The 19,401-nt window shown below is 52.9% G+C and overlaps 1 protein-coding gene across 8 annotated transcripts in view; it reads left to right on the top strand.

Moving 5' to 3' along the window:
- Window positions 1-19,401, top strand: part of CHST15 (carbohydrate sulfotransferase 15) — a 76,189-nt gene that overhangs the window by 42,152 nt on the left and 14,636 nt on the right. For all 8 annotated transcript variants that reach the window (XR_006821291.1, XR_006821290.1, XM_046027617.1 and 5 more), the window contains 4 exons: window positions 374-1,443; window positions 2,145-2,484; window positions 4,428-4,574; window positions 7,864-8,020. Coding sequence is in view for 6 of the 8 variants with exons in the window: in XM_046027617.1 (XP_045883573.1) it covers window positions 898-1,443; window positions 2,145-2,484; window positions 4,428-4,574; window positions 7,864-8,020 (1,190 nt within the window). In the remaining 2 variants the exon portion in view is untranslated. The remainder of the gene's footprint in view (window positions 1-373; window positions 1,444-2,144; window positions 2,485-4,427; window positions 4,575-7,863; window positions 8,021-19,401) is intronic.

The raw sequence follows: 19,401 nt of genomic DNA, 5'->3' as shown, positions 1-19,401 counted from the left end.
TCCTCACTGGGCTGCTTCTTGGATATTTTGTGGCTTTAAAAGCATGGATACTTAAGTTCATCTCTCAACTTAAAGTCACTGACCGTGCACGCATCTGGGAACGACTATGAAGTCTTGAGATTCGGAGATCGGTACTTAGCTGTGGTGTGGCTGGGCATTAGAGGATCTAGGATCTATACAAAAAATAAGGTGTTGGATGGGGAGCTCCAAAAGCTTTCCTTTCATCCCACGTGATTTTCTGTGACTTGCTCGTGACCCAGCAGAGTGACTGAAACCTAGGAGTGGAAAAGAGAGCTTCTCTCCTGGGAAAGTGATCCCAGGGTTATGGCTATCATCACATCATGTAATAAAACCTCTTTTCTTTGTTGTTCAGGTAATCTGACATTTTAAAGATTTTGCTCCCCCCAGAGGAGGAAACATTTTAAAGGAGTGTGGGATGTAGAAGAAGAAATCTTCACGGGGCTCTCCAAGGATGGCGTGCCGACCCGTGCCTCACTGAGACCATGAGCCCTTCCGATCTCCTGAGTGTCTCCATGTCCTCCAGCGAGAAATCTTACACTTCATTTTGTGCCATGGGAAAAACCTGAAGGACAGGCAGACTCACTCCCACACTTGGGGACTTTTCCAAGCTTGCAGGGCTGCTTACAGAACATGACAGTAGGAGAGCACGTCTTTCTGTTGTCTTTCCGAGTTGAACCAAAGAAGGCCCTTCCTCTTTCTCCAGGGCTGTGGTGCCTGCTCATTTTTATATTCTATTTGTGTCTGTTGCTTGTGCCTTAAGACCATCTTATCTAATCAAAAGACATCCTTAAAGTTTTTCCAGCACAACTTGCACGCATCCGGGCTCCCCAGGGGCTCGCCCATGGCTCTGGGGGCCAGCTGTCCAAGGGCATTACCATGAGGCACTGTATTAATTGCTGCATCCAGTTGTTGCCCAACAACGAGCACAAACAGCAGGTCGTCTGCGGAGGGGGCCCCCTTCACGGTCATCCAGAGTGCCCCGCCTGCAAAGGAGAGAACAAAATTGTGCTCCGTGTAGACGGTAAGCAGATGAACTTGCTTGCTGTCCTCGAGGTGAGGGCCGAGGGGAATGAGAGCTGGGGCAGGTTTCTGCGCTTCAAGAAGGGGAAGCGATGCAGCCTCGTGTTTGGATTGATGATCATGACCTTGGTGATGGCATCTTACATCCTTTCTGGAGCCCACCAAGAGCTTCTGATCTCCTCACCTTTCCACTACGGAGCCTTCCCCAGCAATCCCAGCTTGATAGATGGTGAAAACCCGAGTGACACGAAAGAACATCACCACCAGCCCTCTGTAAATAATATTTCATATGTGAAAGACTACCCAAGCATTAAATTAATTATTAACAGCATCACCGCCAGGATCGAGTTCACGACCAGGCAGCTCCCAGACAGAGAAGATCTCAAGAAGCAGGAATTGCACGTGAGTAGCCTTGTGCTAATCTGGATGGATGGACGGTTGGATTGATTTTTAGAAATAGATGCTTCCTTTTGCTGTCACCATCTTTGGGAAACACAGTGAAGAAAAATGACCAAAAAATGTCTGAGGTGTGCAATGAGGATAGTTCGACAGCCTCACAGATGAGAGGGCACTGGCAGAGGGCTGTCTGTTCCCCATGTTTACACCGAGGAGGAAATCGAGGTACTGGATGGCGACGCTAGACACACCCCAGGGCCACCCCTTCTCAGAATTGCATTGCAGGGACTTGACTCGCTGCCATGGTGGTTCAGCTTGTTTTTGTAGATCACCATCATCCTATTTCTATTGTGCCCTAATTAGCATTTTTGTCTCTAATGGTCATTTAAATACACAACCAGTGAAGAGATTCCAACTGTGAAATTTAATTAGATTGCGGTGCGTGCCGGCGCGTGCGTGTAGGCTGGATTTTGAGGAAGCTGTTATCTTGTCTCTCCAGATTTTAGTTTTATCTTGGGCTAAGGAAAAGCTCGGCCTCGGCCGTGCACCACGTTTTGCTTTATTTCAGTGTTTCGCCCCTGGTCAAATCATACGTCACATGTGAACAGCGTGGCGGGGATCAGGGCCTGACCGCGTCGTGGTGAGAACGTGTTTTTGCTAACTTCCCGCCTTCGTCTGTCTCTCCCTCTTTTTCTCTTTCGTTGCAGATGTTTTCAGTAATCCCCAGTAAGTTTCTTCCAAATAGCAAGAGCCCCTGTTGGTACGAGGAGTTCACGGGCCGCAACACCACCGACCCGTACCTGACCAACTCCTACGTGCTCTACTCCAAGCGCTTCCGCTCCACCTTCGACGCCCTGCGCAAGGCCTTCTGGGGCCACCTGTCGCACGCCAGCGGGAAGCACTTCCGCCTCCGCTGCCTGCCGCGCTTCTACATCATCGGGCAGCCCAAGTGCGGCACCACCGACCTCTACGACCGCCTCCGGCTGCACCCGGAAGTCAAGTTCTCCGCCATCAAGGAGCCGCACTGGTGGACCCGGAAGCGCTTTGGTGAGCGTGACGGGCGGGGCCTGCGTGTGGGCGGGGCGAGCCTTCCTGGCCCCGCCTCCTGTCTCTGTCCTCAGTTTTTCAGCGTTGCTTTGTGGATGTCCGTCGGGCGGGGCCGGGCAGGATGCTCAGGTTCGCCAGGGAGGCAGGGCAGGAGGTGAGGAAACACCCCATGAGGCAGAGAGCGGGCAGTTGGCTAGTTCCGGGCTCCCTGCACAAATACCCACGGGGCTGGATGCAACTCCCAGCCACCCAGAGAGCATTTATTGAGTGCCAGCTGTGTGCAGGGCAAGGGGAAGGGTGCAGAATGGCGGCTGTTCTTGCCCTGAAGAGCTTTGGTACACCTGCCAGTGGTGACTGCTAAGTGCCAGATGCCAGGTGGGCGTTTTTCTGGGGCTGTCCCCACCCCAGCTCTGCAGTGTTGTCCCTGGGGCTCCGCACCCCAGAGGGACACTGAAGGAAGAAAGGTTGCCCCATGGGGTGAGTTTCAAGCTTCTGGCCGGCCCCTTTGAGAGCTGTGCCTCTTTGGGCCTCATTTTTTGTCCGACCTGCTCTGTCTCTCTGCTTTAAGCTCAGAAGGAAAATCACGTGGACATGATTCTGGGCAACCTTGCTCACCGGGGTGACCATGGACATGGACCCCACCTAGCTTGAGCCACCCCACAGCCCTCGGGTCACTGTTTCCTCTTCTTAAACTTTTCCTTTCTGCCAGGAGACGTTCGGTCACTTTGACAAATGCCAAAGCTGGGGCGGGACTCGAGGGCGTGTTTCATGTAAAGGACCAGGCTGCTTGGAAGGGAATTTTAAAAGTTTTCCTTTGTAGAGCCCAAGTTGAGACCAAGTCCAGCTTGTTTCCTGACAAATTGACTTAATCAATTTGACGTTTTGATGTTCTTCCTGGAGTGAACGAACAGAAGGGTAAATGTGTCTTTTGTGGTTTGGCAGAGGCAGCTGTGGGAGCCTCGGCGTCATGTAGCATGCTCTCCCTGCACAGGTCACCATTTGCCCTAATGACAACCAGCCTCCCACTGGCGGGGACAGGGGAAGCACAGGGGTGTGTTTTTCAGATCCTTCACTCAGAGTCTCCTTGAACCTCTTGCTCTTGTGCACAAGGACATTTTATCTCCACTTTCTGTTAACCTTGGTAGCTGTGGTTTGGGGCCAGTGTGTTGTTAATAGAGTTGCACGTGAAATTGATCCACTTTTAAGCCAAGGGGCAAATTTCAGCTGCGTTGACCAATGGCAGAATAACTAGTGGGTTCAAGCACGTGTCCCAGGATTCTGGGATGATTACCCTTGTTTGCATGGACAGACAAGCTGCTTGATCAAACAGGCCAGAGATAGAAGCTCAGATAAAAACTCTCTTTTCTGGGGAACTTGGAGGGCTAGTCAGTTAAGCATCTGCCTTCGGCTCAGGTCATGATCCCAGGGTACTAGGATTGAGCCCCGCATCAGGCTCCCCACTCAGCAAGGGACGCTTCTTCTTCCTCTGACCCTCCCCTGCTCATTCTCTCTCTCTCTCAAATAAATAAAATCTTAAAAAAAATAATAAGCCTCCCACTCCTGTTTGATACACTGTGTGCGTTGCTGTTCAGCCACTTCAAAATCCTCCCCCCCACCTACCCCTCCCAGCCCAGTGCACCTGTCAGCCAGCCCAAGCCTGGCCTTCCAAGCAGATGCGTTGATCGTTCTCTAACAGGTGTGCCATCCTGGAAGCTGCCACTTGCAGCTGAATGGTGGTCCCCGCCCCTTGAGTGAGCAGGTGAGAGGCGGCCAGTTTGCAAGCTCTCACTGCGAGTCCCTTCCGGCAGCTCACATGGGTAGAGCCTCGGCTGCTGCAGCTGGGCCCCTGGGGCCTTGACATCCCTCTTGGCCGCTCCCCAGGAGGCCACCCCCCAGCAGTGGCCACTTCGTCCTCATTAACTCCTGCTTCTTGGTTCTCATAGGGATTGTCCGCCTGAGAGATGGGCTTCGGGACCGCTACCCCGTGGAGGATTACCTGGACCTCTTTGACCTGGCCGCACACCAGATTCATCAAGGCCTGCAGGCCGGCTCTGCGAAGGAGGAGAGCAGGATGACTAGGATCATTATCGGTAGGGCTTCTGGGGGGGTGCCCAGAGGGGCCGCTCCAGCCCGGGCCAGCTGTGCGTTGTGATTTCTTGGAGAATCTGATGCAGATTGCATCGAATTTCCTAATGAGGGTCACCTTCCCCCAACGACTCCTTCATCCCTGGGAGCTTTTCAAAGGGAACCATCTAGTACCTTCCCAGTGGGCCTTTAAAATGCCACAGAGCTGTGTACCCTGAGCAATGTCAGATATCATGAAATTGGGAGGCCAGATGCTGGGCGAGGGGGCCCACTCCCACTGGGCGCCCTCTGCTCTGGGGCTGGCCCGGCTTTTGCTCTGGCCTGGGGGACAGTTGCAGGATGCCTGCCTGCTTCCTAACCTGGCCATCACTCTTAACGCTCTGTAAAACGTTTGCATTACTGACATAGTTTCTGTGCAGCAGAAATGTTTAGCGGACTTTTTTTAGTTCTGTGGAGGCTCCCTTGTACCTGAAATGGTTTTTTCTAAAAATTGACATTTTTTAAAAAAATTTAAATTAAGCACACATGGCTTGGTTTCTTTTTATGATGTACTAAGTTTGGATGGGGATCATAGGCACATTTAACCAAGGACTCATTGATTTACTGCTGTGGCTTTTGGAATCCTTGGCCCCAGGACCCTGTGAAGACAGAGGCCATCTCTCCAGAAATAGATATAGTCCTAATGCATTGTTGGTGACTAATTGCTGTTGAAAAAGCCGAGCCCTTGTCAGGTTAATGCCTTTAGACATTCAAAATGAGGTGGCTTGATTAATAATCTTTTTTTTTCTCTTTTTTTAGTTCACAAGAACGTTTTATAAAAAACCTACCTATTTGTCTTGGATTCAGCGTAGGAGAAGACATTTACCCACTTAGACCTTCTGAAAGAGTGAAGTCTGGCCACATAGGTTCCTTAAATTGGTTACCTGAGGCAGTGGTCTGCTTTTTAATTTTCCTAAATCTATTATATTTTGATTCTCCAAATTCAGTGACTCTGTTAGCAACCAAGAGGAATTATAATCAACCGTCTGAAAGATGGCTCTTTGCTTTTGACTCTTCCTGTCCTAGGAAGCCTATCTGTCCTAGGAGATAGGCTTACATGCCTAAGTCCTGATTTATTTATTGTTTTGTTTTATTAACGCAAAGAAATGAAGTTGTGAGAGCCGGAGAAGGTCCCATACCACCCTGGCCCTGGTGTGAATTGGCTACTTGTTACTTTCTTGCACCCTTGGGTCCACACACCCCAGATCACAAGTCTAATTAATATTTGACTGTGACTCCCACACCGTATGCCTCTGGGAGAATCTCATGTTCTTATGAAAGAGCTAAAAATATACATCTTAGGGCTAGGAAATTGAGCCCAAGATAATGAATGAAAAAGGAAAGCCTTAGTTTGGTTTTCTAATTTTACTTACTTTTAGATTTAAAAAGGAAAATTAGAGAAAAAATTCGGCGCTCTGATATTTACCTAAAGCAGAGTTTGGGAAGTTTTATGTAGAGGAGAGGCGTGGGGAAAGCTGGCAGCTAGCCCCGCCGGTGCCACCAGCCAACTCTGGGCCATGTGACCACAGTGTCTATGTGTTCCTGAGCTCAGCCTGCACATCTGTGCAATGGGCTGGTTGGACCAGCTCTATTCCGGCTCCTCCCGGGCCTAGAATGTGATTCAGCTCTGCTTCCGCTTCCTCTGATTAGATCTTTGGGAGAGCAGAAGGATCTTCCTTCTTCTCAGCTCAGGGGTCAGAGACAGCCTTTCCTCAGTGGTCTGGGCTAATGGCTGGGGTAACAAAGGATTCGAGGGGCCGGGTTCTGGGGGTGGGGCTCTAGACACACTGAAAGGTCCCTGCCTCTGCTCTCATGGTGCCCCGCTCTGCCTCTCCACGTGTATGGAGTTGCCGCTCCCCTCTAGATTGTAAGGTTGGAAAGGAGAGGGGATTGTCTGTCTTATCTCCCTCCTATCCCTAGTGCCAAGCACAGTGCCAGGCACCTAGTAGACACTAGATGAATGCTTTCTGGATGAAAGGATGTGAAATGAACAGAGGATGAGTGGAGAGATGGACGGACAGATGGGTGGACTGGTGGATGGACAAATGTTTCTATGGTTGTAGAAGTACTCCATTTGTGAGATTTGACAGAATTTTGTCAGTTTCGGTTCAGATACTTCTCTTGTTCTAATATTCTAGTATTCACTGTGAGTAGAATTTTCAAAGGACTTCTGATTGACTTGTCTCTTCTGTATCTTAAGGTATTATCTTTCAAAAAAAAGAAGAAAGGAAAGACCAGAACAGAAATGCTCACCTCTATGTGATTGCACGTCCAGCAGAATATACAGGGCCCGGCCAACTCCCTGCCTTTTTGTGATGCACTCATCACTGATCAAAGACACTAGCCTTTTGGCTCAGATTTTCCCTGAATAAGTGACTTTGAGATGTATCAAATGCCCATGTAAAATGTCAGGAAATTGAATTTGTATGTAATTGATCGATTTGCCTTTCTTTCTAAACCTCTGATGAGTCTTCTGAAAAAAAAAAAAAAAGTCAGGGAATTGGTTCAAGTATCTGAGTGAGAGATGTTGAAATGTGTGGATCTTGGTCGCATGACTGCTCTTGAATGTATATTACATTTCATCCTTCATTCATACAGACCACAATGAGAAAGGGCTGGACCCATTCCCTGTCTACCCAGTCAGCGTGGACTGAGTGCCAGCTGTGTGCAGGGTGACGGGGCAGGTGGGCACGCAGGACACAGCAACTCCAGATGGAGGTCCCGTGAGCCTTCCTGCAAAATCTTCCTCTTGCTTGGTCTCAGAGCATGCCCAGGGCCAGCTGTGCGTTGTGATTTCTTGGAGAATCTGATGCAGATTGCGTCAAGTTTCCTAATGAGGGTCAGCTTCCCCCAACGACTCCTTCATCCCTGGTGCTTTTCAAAGGGAACCATCTAGTACCTTCTCGGTGGGCCTTTAAAATGCCACAGAGCTGTGCACCCAGAGCAATGTCAAATATGAAATGGGGAGGCCAGATGCTGGGAGAGGGTGTTTTGTTTTGTTTTGTTTTGTTTTAATATCTCCTGGAGAGGAGCTGGGAGGAAACAGGTGCTCACTGTTGCCCGCATCACCTGGATTTCCAGACAGAGAGCTGTGGGCGGGAGCAGGGGAGGTCACTGGGGCAGGGAGGCCTTGCCAGCTGCCTCCTCATGAAGTCCTGTGTGCTCACGGCGGAGCCTGGTTTGGTCCCTCACACAGGCTGCTGCAGGGGAGCCCCTCACGCAGCGCTGCTCATTCGCGGGGTTCTCTGCTTCCAGGGGAGGCCAGCGCTTCCACCATGTGGGACAACAACGCCTGGACCTTCTTCTACGACAACAGCACGGACGGGGAGCCGCCCTTCCTGACCCAGGACTTCATCCACGCCTTCCAGCCCGATGCCAAGCTGATCGTCATGCTCAGGGACCCTGTAGAGAGGTGAGCACTTTGGGTTTCTTGTATTTGGGGTGATCAGGCAGTTTTGAAGGACAGCCTGCCTTCTCATCGTGAACAACGTCTTCCTTTTTTTTTTTTTAAATAAGCTTAACTTGCAATGTTACTGCTATTTCCTATGTAAATGTTATTGTTGGTGCAGTCTCTAAGGGCTCTAAACAAATAGAGGATTGTTTTCTTAGACCTTCTGACGGTGGTCTGTGTGCCTTCAGCCTCTGGCCAGTTTGACTTGGGGACGTGGGACCCTCCTTGGGGAAGGTCAGGGCGTGTGAAACCCCCTTGGAATTGGGGACGTCGGGGTTTGCTGAGGGGTTTGGCTCCCACAATTTGTCATGCCCCGACCTGGGCGAGGCCTTTATCCCTATCAGCTCTGAGTGTTCCGTCTCCAGCTTTCCTGGAAAGACCGAAAGGAGGAGAGATGACGGGCAGGGCTGCTTTACCGTAAAAAAGGCACAGCTCGTGTGAGACTGGACAGCGTGGGGGTGGCCGGGCTGGCACTGGCAAAGCTCGAGTCATAATGAAGCCGGTGGGGATGGTGGAAGATGGGGGCTTCTGGGACCTGAAAATCACTTAGCGGGACGGTCTGTGCGGTACCGTCCCATCAGAGAGGGGGGGGCCTCACGCCACTCCAGGACCCTCAAGCGGGAGTTCCCCACCCAAGATGAGCAGTCCAGCTCTGTGACAACACTCCTCCTGCTTTGAAATCAAGTCTGTCTTTTGGGAGCATCGTACTGGGTCTGTTTCTTCCCTGTAGAGCCGCCTAGACCCAAGGGTCACTCTCCCCAAGTGGGAGAGGCCGCCGGATATCGAAGCAGACCCGGCCCTCTATGTCTCCCTTTTCTACCTACCGCTTGTTAGGGGCTGAATTGTGCCGTTCCCAAGGATGTGTTGAAGTTCTAGCCCCGCCCCTCGTACGGGTCCGGGTGATCTTGTTTGAAAACATGGTCTATGCAGGAGGACTCAGGTCAAGATGAGGTACCACCGGATTAGGGTGGCCCCAAAGCCGGGGGTTGGTGTCCTTGTGAGAAGAGGACATTCGGACACAGGGAGAGCATCATGTGATGACCGGGGCAGGACTGGAGGGACATGCCTCCAGGTCAAGGAACGCCTAGGGCTGCCAGCTGGCACTGGGAGCTGGAGACAGGCCTGGAACAGACCCTCCCGCGGAACCCCCAGGAGGAACCCCCAGGAGGAACCCCCCACTGCCGACACCCAGATTTCAGACTTACATTTTTCAGAAGACCAGAGACTAAATTCCTGCAGATACAGACCATGACATTGTGGTAGTCTGTGACAGCGGCCCCAGGAACCTAAGGGACCCCGGGTACCTTCCGTGGATGAGCGCATTTCCGGCCACACATCCTTGCCGGTGGCAGTAAGACATGTTGTGGGAATCTGAGGAAGTACTGGAAAGCTACAAAGGAGAACTGGTACAAAAAGCACCCGTAGTCCCCCGTCAGGTAGCTGCTATTTATACCGGGTCTGTTTTCTTCCAGACGGCTTACCTGTGCAGCTAAGTGCAGTGTGTGTGTGTGTGTGTGTGTGTGTGTGTGTGTGTGTGTGTGACACACAATAGTAAGCACATAGTCTCACGAGTCACTTCATTTGTTTCACGCTGTTGCCCCAGAAGGACAGGCCTTGAAGTCCCCTCACTGCTTGTTCTCCCTGCATTTCTCTCTCTGTCCCTTCAGTAGAGCTCTCAAAATGGCCCTGGCGGCTGTGAATGTGATCTGGTCAGAGGGGAGCTAGATTGTCGCCCCCATCTCCGTCCCAGCAGCCCTCTTGGTGCTACGCCACAAGGCACATCTATGTGTCCCAGATGGTTCCGCTCTGGTTCTGTCCCCCTCTCAGCCTCAGGAATCCGTCTGGTCCGGTGTGGAGGCAGCCCTCGCCCTCGGCGCAGCTCACCTCATCCCACCTGCTAGTTCCCGCACTTTGGAGGCAGGAGTTTGGCCCTTCTGCTCACGGAGTGGGTTGGTCCCCCTCAGGCTAAGAACAGTTGACGCAAACCAGTGGTGTTCTCGTGTAGACGTGATTATGTAACTGTCAGCCTTGAAAGGAAAGGCTCAGTGACTAAGTGACCCCTCACTGCCCACTGAGGTGTTTTCACAGCTGCTCTGCCTCCCTCCCCCGGACAGCCCCCAGCTGCAGTTCACAAGGTTGGAACATTCTCTCCAGAGTGCGCTTTCTGCTCACTGAATGTCTTCCTGTCACATCTCCCTGGTTCCTCGTTCTGAGGAAGGTCACTCTGCGCCTCAACCTCAGGGGGCCCAGAGAGTGAAAACTGTGACATTTTGTCACTCCCTGGGCATAGAGCAGTGGGAACCGGTCTCTGTCTGGCCTTTCTCAGTGGGTGTCAGTCCTGTTCTAGGCCGCGGGCATGGGGAGCTCACGGCTGGTTGCAAGACAGGAATGGCTGTGGTTGTTATGGTCAGCCGGAGCAAGAGGGAAGATATGTGGCTCAGAAGAGGGAATGAGCTTCAGGTAGGGAAAAGTCATTCTGGAGGAGGTAAAGCCAGGCTGGGTTTTGAAGGATGAGTAAGAGTTTGCTGAGTCAACAAAGAAGGAACGTGGTTGAGAGGAAGAAGCATTCTGAGCAGGGGGATCAGCGAGGACAAAGGTAAAGACCATGGGTTCTCTTGTTGGAGAGTAGAGTCAACTTCCCTACACGTGTCCCTCTCTGCAGTCCCGATTCTACCTCTGAGAACACAACCGCCATAGGTGAGCCTTTGAATGGGGAGGGCATGGTGCCGCCCAGGTTCAGACAGTGAGCCAGAGGCATGACCTACCCAACTTGCCTCTCAGACCCAGCCAAAAGCCCGCCTTCCTTTAGAAGGCTCAAGGGCCACAGGATGTCACCAAGTAGTCACCCCTTTGTTTGCTTGCTTGCTTTCTGGGTCAAGTACTCCATTTATTATAGGACCTGAAAGTGAAGATTTCTTGCCTTTCTCACCTCAGTAGAGATAGTTCATCAATTCAGACATTTTTTGAGCCCTGACCACACGCTGGGCACGGTGCTGGGTGCTGTGCATGCATGTATCTGTGAAGACCCACCCAGGGCTCACCCTGTGGGAATGGGCACTTCTACACAGAAGTGAGGCCCTCCTTCTCTCACAGTGGACATGGTGCCGAGGAGGGGGTGGTGGGATGCCGTGGTGGCAGGCTGCCTCAGGAGGCTGAACCGGCTGTTAGGGTGCCTGCTACATTAGCCATCAACTGCTGTGTAGCAAATCGCCCCCAAACTTAGCAGCTTAAAACACTACACACTCAGGATTGCACCATTTCTGTGGGTCAGAATCGGGCACAGTTTACCGCGTCCTCTCCTTCAGGATCTCTCCCGGACCTGCAGTCAGGGCTTCCGCACGGTGGGGTCTCATCCGAAGGCTTGACTGGGGAAGGCCAAATTCAGTTCCTCGGTGGCTGTTGGAAGGTGGGCCTCCATTCTTTGCCAGCCGTTGGCTAGAGGCTGCCCTCAGTGCCTTGCTTCTGGGCCTTGCCAGCATGGCTGCTTGCTTCTTCAGAGCCAGCCAAGGAGAGAAACAGTGGGCAGCTCGGAAGTCACGACCTTGTGTCATCTCACCACTGGAGTGTCAGCCTATGACCTTGACCATGTTCGGTTGATTTGAAGCACGTCATGAGGGCCAGGCCACAGTCAAGGGGAGGAGATGGAGGGGTGTGCATGCCAAGGAACAGGGATGGTTGCCTACCACACCTGCTCCCCGTTTCCCTGTCTGATCGTCCAGGAGCCTGGGCCCCGGTGGTGCGACCGGGAACAGAGAGGCCGCGAGCGTGTCACCACGTCGAGGGAGAGCCTGCACGTGCACAGTTGGCGGGGGGCGGGGGGGCGTTCATGCACACAATCTCTGTGTGGGTTACTGACAGCAACAGCTGTTCCATTGCTATTTAAACATTGATTTAAAAAAGTACGCAACAAGAGGAATTTCTTTTTTGAAACCCGTGACTCATGGCCTATCTGAAATGTCTGGCTTATTAGCCATCCCAGCCGGAAAGGATGATAGATACTCAATGTTTAGGTTTTTTGAAGAAACAAACACTTGGAACCCCCGTTCCCATTAGTCTAACTGGGTTAGAGGCCTTCAGCCCGCTTGGGTCGTTCCGTGACCTCACTCTTCCGCAGGGGCAGATTGCAGGGGTTGCTTGCTGCCAGAGCGATTAGGCTAAACCGTTCTTTCCATCTACAGATTGGCGGGGGCGGGGGCGGAGTTTGTTTCGAGTTTCAGATTCACATTTAACCTTTTTTCTAGAATTGATCCAACGTAGAGGGTTGTTAAAGTGTTGGGATCGCACACAGAATCGAATCAATCACTTAAGTTTCCAGAGAGAGATGTAAATGGTACGTTTGTTGTTCCCCCTTCTGGAGGAGAACAGAGCAAGAGGAGAAGGCGGGTTCTCGTGGCCAGAAGGGCCAGCCAAGTTTCACACTGCAAGTTTCTCTACATAAGAGATAATGACAGCTTAAAAAGTGAAACATTTCTAGGCCAAATTGGCCTAGTTAATTAAAAAGCAGAATTTTTCTTCCTTTGATTCGACTCTAAAGTGGGAAAGACTGTTCTTTTCAGCACATCTCCTGGTAGCTTCCCGTCTCTTCGTCTGTGAGTGGTTGACAGAGTTGGCCTCGTCATTCAGAGGCCACCGTCATTCACCGGGACAAATGGCTGGAAGATGCTGACATAGTTGATTCAGGGGACACTTGGAGTGGGGTCACACGCCATCTGTTAAGGATTTTACTGTGTCTGTGTTTTGGGTTTAAGTCTGTGCAGCGTCTTACTGCCGGGAAGGGCAGTGACCAGCGCAGGATGCTGGGTGCTGCTCACGTGTTATGATGATGGTCAAATCGGGGAGGAGAACCGAGCTCAGTTAAGAACGAGAACTTGATTTTGACCTGGGCACCTTGAACCTTGACTCCTGGGGCATTGTTTTCTTCATCTGCTTGTAGAAACTGACTTTTTTTTTTTTTAAAGATTTTATTTATTTATTTGTCAGAGAGAGCGAGGGAGCACAGGCAGAGAGGCAGGCAGAGGCAGAAGGAGAAGCAGGCTCCCCGCCGAGCAAGGAGTCCGATGTGGGACTCGATCCCAGGCCGCTGGGATCATGACCTGAGCTGAAGGCAGCCGCTTAACCAACTGAGCCACCCAGGTATCCCTAGAAACTGACTTTTTAACAATCCACCGGACTGGGTCAGTAATTAATCTATGATGATGCAGGAGGAAAGGAGGGAGAGAAGCACTTAATACAGTGTATCCGTTGCATGCACTTGGTCATTGGGACGGAGTAACGAGCGATGATGCTAAGCCTTTGGACAGGAATCCTGGTTTCGTGGATTTTACCCCATCCGCAAAGTGGGTGGTGGGACGTATGGGTAATAAGTGGCAAACCAGGGTCACCTTGATAGAATCATAGCCTTGAGGGACCAGATGGTCCCAGCTCTGCCACTGACCTTGGGGCAGCTACTTGACCTCTCTGTGTCTCATTTCCTTCTTGGTGAAATGGGGGAAATAGTCCTGCTCTTAGGGTTGTAAGAGTAACATAATATATGTAACAGATTTAAACAGTGCTGGACAAAGGCAAAACATTATGTAATTGGTAGCTATTATTACTAGGTCACAGTAGTAGTAAATAGTAACGATAACGCGAGTGAGCGCGCATTTGCTCACTATACAGTTACTGGACACCTTTGAAGGGCTGGCAGTGAGACGACCACTGAAGGGCAAAATCCTTGTCTGCCCTACTGGAGCCCATGTCTAATGGAAGGGGTGGGGACAGCCCTCAATGAAGTGACATTGGCATTAACTCCAGGCTGTCTCGGTGCTAAGCCCTGTTCAGGCATTGCCTCATTTGCACTTGGCAAGCCGGTGTGTGGGCTCAGTGGGGCTCAGTCGCCTACCCGCGGTCATCTGGTTAGTAGTGACCAGGCCGGGGTTGAGCCCCTGTCGGTTTGACTGAGGACTCAAGCTGTCCTCCCTATCAGAGGCTGGTCCCCAGAGGCTGGGGACAGCCGTGTGTGTAGGAGGTTTATGGGGCCCATCATGGGACAAGCCAGGGCGGGGGTGGTTGCCGACAGCATGAAGGGGTGGGCTGTGATGCAGTCGCACAGAGGTCTCCCTGACGCCACCAGGAACCATGTGGCTGGGACCGCCCTTTGGGATGGCGCCACCGAGGCCTCTCCCGTCCAGCAGCCACTGTTTACCATCTGTCCTGGGGAGGCCTGCGCAGGTCTTCCCCGCGGACGGCTGCCACTGCGCGGGACGGGACCGTGAGCCACCAGCAGGATGACTCCCCACTTCGGCAAGGCTCTGTGAGCCATAAGGACCCCCGTCTTCCTGGGTGGCTAAGCGTGGACTCCACACCGGCGAGAGCAGGATACCGGTCCCAGGGCGACATCGAGCTCAGATGGCAGGAAGCCGCACCCACCCAGGCTTCTGAGTCGCTGCAGATCTCTGACCCGCGGCAGGAATTTCTCTCGTAGTTCAGCCTGTGCTGAAAATCTTCTCCAAACAGCTCAACGTCTCTGCATCCCTGGAAGGACTGATGTCATGCCGTGGACAATCCCTGCAGCGGGAGAGGGAGCTGGCATGCCAGGGTCCCGTGACGGGCTCTCTAGCACATGTTTGCTCCAGGATTAGAGGGCTGGCTGTTCCCCAGCAGGGGTGGGTCAGTTAGTAACATCTGTGACCTTTTTTTTTTTTTTTTTTTTAGATTTATTCATTTGACAGAGAGATAGCGAGAGAGAGTGAGCGCAAACGGGGAGAGGCAGGTAGAGGGAGAGGGAAAAGCAAGATCGACGTGGGGCTCTATCCAGGACCCCGGGATCATGATCTGAGCCGAAGGCAGACGCTTAACCGACGGAGCCAACCAGGTGCCCAACATCCATGATCTTAAAGGGAAATTCGGAGAACTCTGGGCAAGGGCTCGAGTTGTGGGCGAGGGGGTGGAAGCCATGGAACGTAGAGGTTGTGAGGCCGCAGATCGATTCCACGCCTGCCTCCCTCTCTCCGGCTTCTGCTCTCGCCTTTGTCTTTAAGACCCCGGAGGATGAAGGATCAGCGACCATCTGCAGGAGACTAGAATGTCTCTCAGTGGCCTGTTCCCTGGAAATTTGAGGCATTTTGCGTCTCAGAAGCTGTCTGTCTGGGTGTCATTGGCATGTCTTTAATGAGCCCTGAAAGTGTTGTGAGGTCATGCTCATAGGGCTGAACTGGGAGCCACCCCAGGGCCAGGGAGTCAGCCTTGGCCATCGCAGTGGGAAGGTGACCCGGCCAGGACTGGCCAAGACAGTGCAGGGGAGGCCGCTCAGTCCACTCCGGACCGCCAGGTCACTGCCGGAACCTTGGCTTTGTGAAGTTGGGAAGTTAAAGCTGTTTGGGGGGTGGGTGGCCGTGGCCATGTTCCGTGGTGGTGTCCCCCAGCCTGGGATCCAGGCCTGCCTTGGCCGCTGCTTTAACCAGCAGTAGCCCAGCAATCCTGGGTGCTTCCTTTTCTTCCCTGCCAGAGACACCTTCTGTCAGGATCACCAGGAAACTGTGTGGAAGTGCTTTGTGAACTATGCCGGGCTCATAGACCAAGGGGATTTCTGGTATCATCTCTGAGAGGTTCTATGCTTAGTTCCATGAACGTTGACCAAGGACCCATGACTGGATGCTCGAAGGGACGCTCTGGGTTTCATTTTTGTAATTCCCCTTCAGGTGGCGCAGAAAGGCAGAGATGTCATGGGGTGGGGGGCTGAAGTGGAGGACAAGAGCGTGCCCACGTTTTGGGGGCTCCTGGCTGAGGAACTGGGGCCGTTCCCCTGTGTGTCATTGAGAAGCCGGCTGGCGGGGGCTCTGCGTGCACAGCGACATCCAGGCCAGGACAGCCTGCACCGAGCCTCGCCCCCCAGGAGCCGTCAGCTGCTCCCCGCCGCCCCTCACCTCGGGGTCTGCCTCCAGTTGTTTCTCAGAGCCCAGCTCTCCCCGATGTCTGGTGTGTGGAGCAGTAGCTGGGAAGGAGAGCTGCGCAGGCTCTCGAGACGCAGCTGATGCAGTCGAAACTTCCCTGTGCCTTGTGGGCCTGGGATTGCCGTGACCTCTCCTGTGAGCCTCCCTGGGCACTGGCAGGTTAAAACCGACAGCGACTTTCTGCAGGTCTTCTGGAATTGCCCGGTGGTAGGGCTTGTGCAGCTGCGTGTCTGCTAAAAACGACTGAAATTGTTGGTGCGTGGATTACTTCTCCATTTTAAAATGGTACGAACAAAACCGTGACAAGAGGAGAACAAACCAGCCTCCCTGAACTGGAGACGCTGGAGCTGGAGCCTGCCTGGGTCTCCTGGTCGCAGGAAGGCCGACCGACAAGCACATCGTCGTTGGAGAGCTAAAACCCTTAAAACCCAATGAGCTGTTGCCGCAGCCAAGGCCTGTCCGCTTATACAGGTGCTCAGAGGTCACTCTGGGAACTCTGAGATTCTAGCAAATACCCAAACACCTGTTTGTCGCTGCCATCATTTTCCAGATGTCCACTGTGGTGCTCCGTAACCACGTCGGCTTTCCCAAGGCAGCGAAGCTCATCGTGTTGATCCTGAGCATTTGTTTGTTGCTCTGTGACGTGCCGTGATTGCTTTTCTGTTTGCTGCCGTTTATTAACTGGTTCTCAGCATTCCGAACCCCCGTGTACTTCCGACATTCAAAATATCAAAATAAAACCCCAAACCCTCTGGCTTCGGTGGCTCACACCCTGCTCTCGTCAGCTGTTGGTTGGGCTCCGTCCCTAAATTCTGAGACCAGGGGCCGGGGCTGCGTAACCTTGTGAGGCTCCCTGATCTCTCCCAAAATCAGTCTTCTCCTCCGGAGACAGGGTGAGGACACTCAGCTTGTGTCCGGGGGCAGGGAGTGGGGGATGCAGGTCGTGAACACAGAACGAGGACGTGCACACAGTGCCCAGTGCAGGGCCTGGTGAGGGGCGGCTGGACCAGGGATGGAAGCCATGAGGACGGAGGCAGCTGAAGGCCACAGCTCTCGTGCGAGCCTGGCCCACGAGACCAGCCCACGGAGTAGGGCTGCCCCTATTGTTGCGGGGCTCGGTCCCCCCACCTCTGCTCACATAGGTTCGGAGTGACACCCTGTCAGTGTCGTTGAAGAGAATGACCGCCGGCCTTGGTATCACCGTCTTGATCTTACATGGCGGGGCCTTCAGTGGTGGCTCTGACGGCCTCTCGTCTGTCCCCCTGAGAGAGACGTGGTCTCTTGCAGAGGCACCAGGTTGAGGGAGCCGCCCCCCTCCACACACATTCTCCCCCACTCCCCCTCGCAGCGGTGCTGGCTCGCAGGACCCCCATACTGCCCAGGCAGGAGCTGAGCTTGCCTCCACGAGGGCAGACTCCCTTCATGGGGGCTGACCCCCATGCCTAGCAGCCTTTGCAAATAAGCCTAGCACAGAAGGCATGGGATGTATTTGGACTTACATTGGGAATCGTTCTTGGAAACAGTCCTGGCCAAATGTAACACCCATCTGCTTGGGATGGTTGAGGAGGAAGAAAACGAGGTGGTTCAGCAAAAGGGGGCTTGGCAGCCCCTAAGCCGTGGGGGGCTGGCTGGGCATCAGGGTCAGCCGGCTCGCACTCAGCCCCGCCAGCCTTGACTGCCCCTGCCGCCGGGGCCGCTCACTTCACGCTGGACTGTCCCAGCTGGAGACTTTTCCCCTTGCCTCAAACCAGTTCCCAAACCTTCTACCCACTGGTCAGGCAGTCCTTCAGGAGCAGCGTTCAGGTCTGCTTCCAGCCCAGGACAGCCTTATAGCCCTTGAAACCTGTTCTTCCTTCTGAGTCTTGCTTCTCCGGATGGAACAGCTGCCCCCCCCCGCCACAATTCAGTACCTGGCACTGAAGCAGGCAAGCACCCTTTGGGGTCCCGACCTGCCAGGGTGGAGCAGAGTGACACCCTTCCTCGTTCTCCATGCCATACCTTGGTTAATGCATCCTGAGATTTGCGTAAGAGTCCAGGCAGCTCTGTGATGATTCATTACGAGCTTAGGTCAGCTTAAACCTGCTGTGTTTTCCCCATTGTCTTCTCCCCCCACGTTATTGTTCTACAGTTGACTTGAAAGACCAGAATGTGGATGTTTAGATTTATCTCTTGTTACCTGAGCGTGCCTGCTCCAGCTTTTGGATCCTTATTCTTGATACATTTGCTGCCCTTTTCAGCATTTCTCTTAACGGCTTTAAATTGTCCAAGTGGCTTTCAGTCATCCTTGGTCACTACCTGGCCCTTTCTCCCCCGAGAGTAGCTACGGGAAATCATAGCTTTCAGTATTGCTTCTGTTCTTATGAAGCAGGAGCCTCATTCTTCAGGGGTGTAAACAGTGCTCCCCTGAGAGTGAGAGCTCGTGTTTTTCCTCTGCCTTCCTTCTTGTATCTCTGAGGGAGAGTGACCTGTGCCCCAAACAGCTGCACACTCAGGACTCTGCCAGGGTCTCAGGGCAGGAGAGGGGTGCTGACAGAAATGACCCCTCGGGTTTCCTGGCAATGGGGGCTTAGGACCGGCATGCATTGCCTAGGGCTATTGCAACAAATTCCCATAAAGCTGGTGGCTTCGAGCAATAGTAATGCATTCTCTGCCAGTTCTGGGCTAGCTGTCTAAAGGCCAGGTGTCAGCAGGGCAGTTTCCTTCTGGGGCTTCTGTGGAAGGGACTATCCCAGGCCTGCCTGTGTCTAGCTGCTGCTGGTGGCTCATAGCCCTGGGTGGTCCCCAGCTTGTGGTATCACACCATCCTCTCCCTCCGTCTTCACGTGGCCTTCTCCCCGGTGTCTCTGTCTCCTTTGTCAGGACACGTCACTGGATTTACAACCCACCCTATATTCATGATGGTCCCATCTCAGGATCTTCGACGTAATCTCGTTTGCCAAGACCCTATTTCCAAATAAGATCCCATTCACAGGTACTGGGGACGTATTTTGGGGGGATCTACAGAATCCACATAGGAGGGATGGCCGTTCCTTGTGATGAATAAAGTCTCTGCTCAGATGTTTTTGGCAAAGTGGAGCGTGAAGGACGTAGGCTTGTAGATATACATCCTGGCACGTGTGTGGGCTCCAGGGAATCCCAAGGCCCCCCGCACATTCTGTGGGCAGATCTGGGGTTCCTGGAGAGTCTGAGGGACCAGGGAGAGCCCCCTTCCACTCTGCTGAGAAAGTAAGCCTGGCCTGGTTGTAAAAGGCTTTGACCCTGACTCCCAGAAGTGGAGGTCCTGAGTTCATTTCACCTCACCTCAAACATGGAAACCCATGGTCCTCTCCACCTTCCTGCCCACTCCCAGGACTGGCCTGGCCTGGCCGGAACATCAGGCACGTTCCAGTCTACGCCCTGCGATTACTTCCT

The sequence above is a fragment of the Meles meles genome, chromosome 13 (genome assembly GCF_922984935.1).
Source record: "Meles meles chromosome 13, mMelMel3.1 paternal haplotype, whole genome shotgun sequence".
Taxonomy (NCBI): Eukaryota; Metazoa; Chordata; class Mammalia; order Carnivora; family Mustelidae; genus Meles; species Meles meles.
This window is presented reverse-complemented; position numbering and strand designations above follow the sequence as displayed.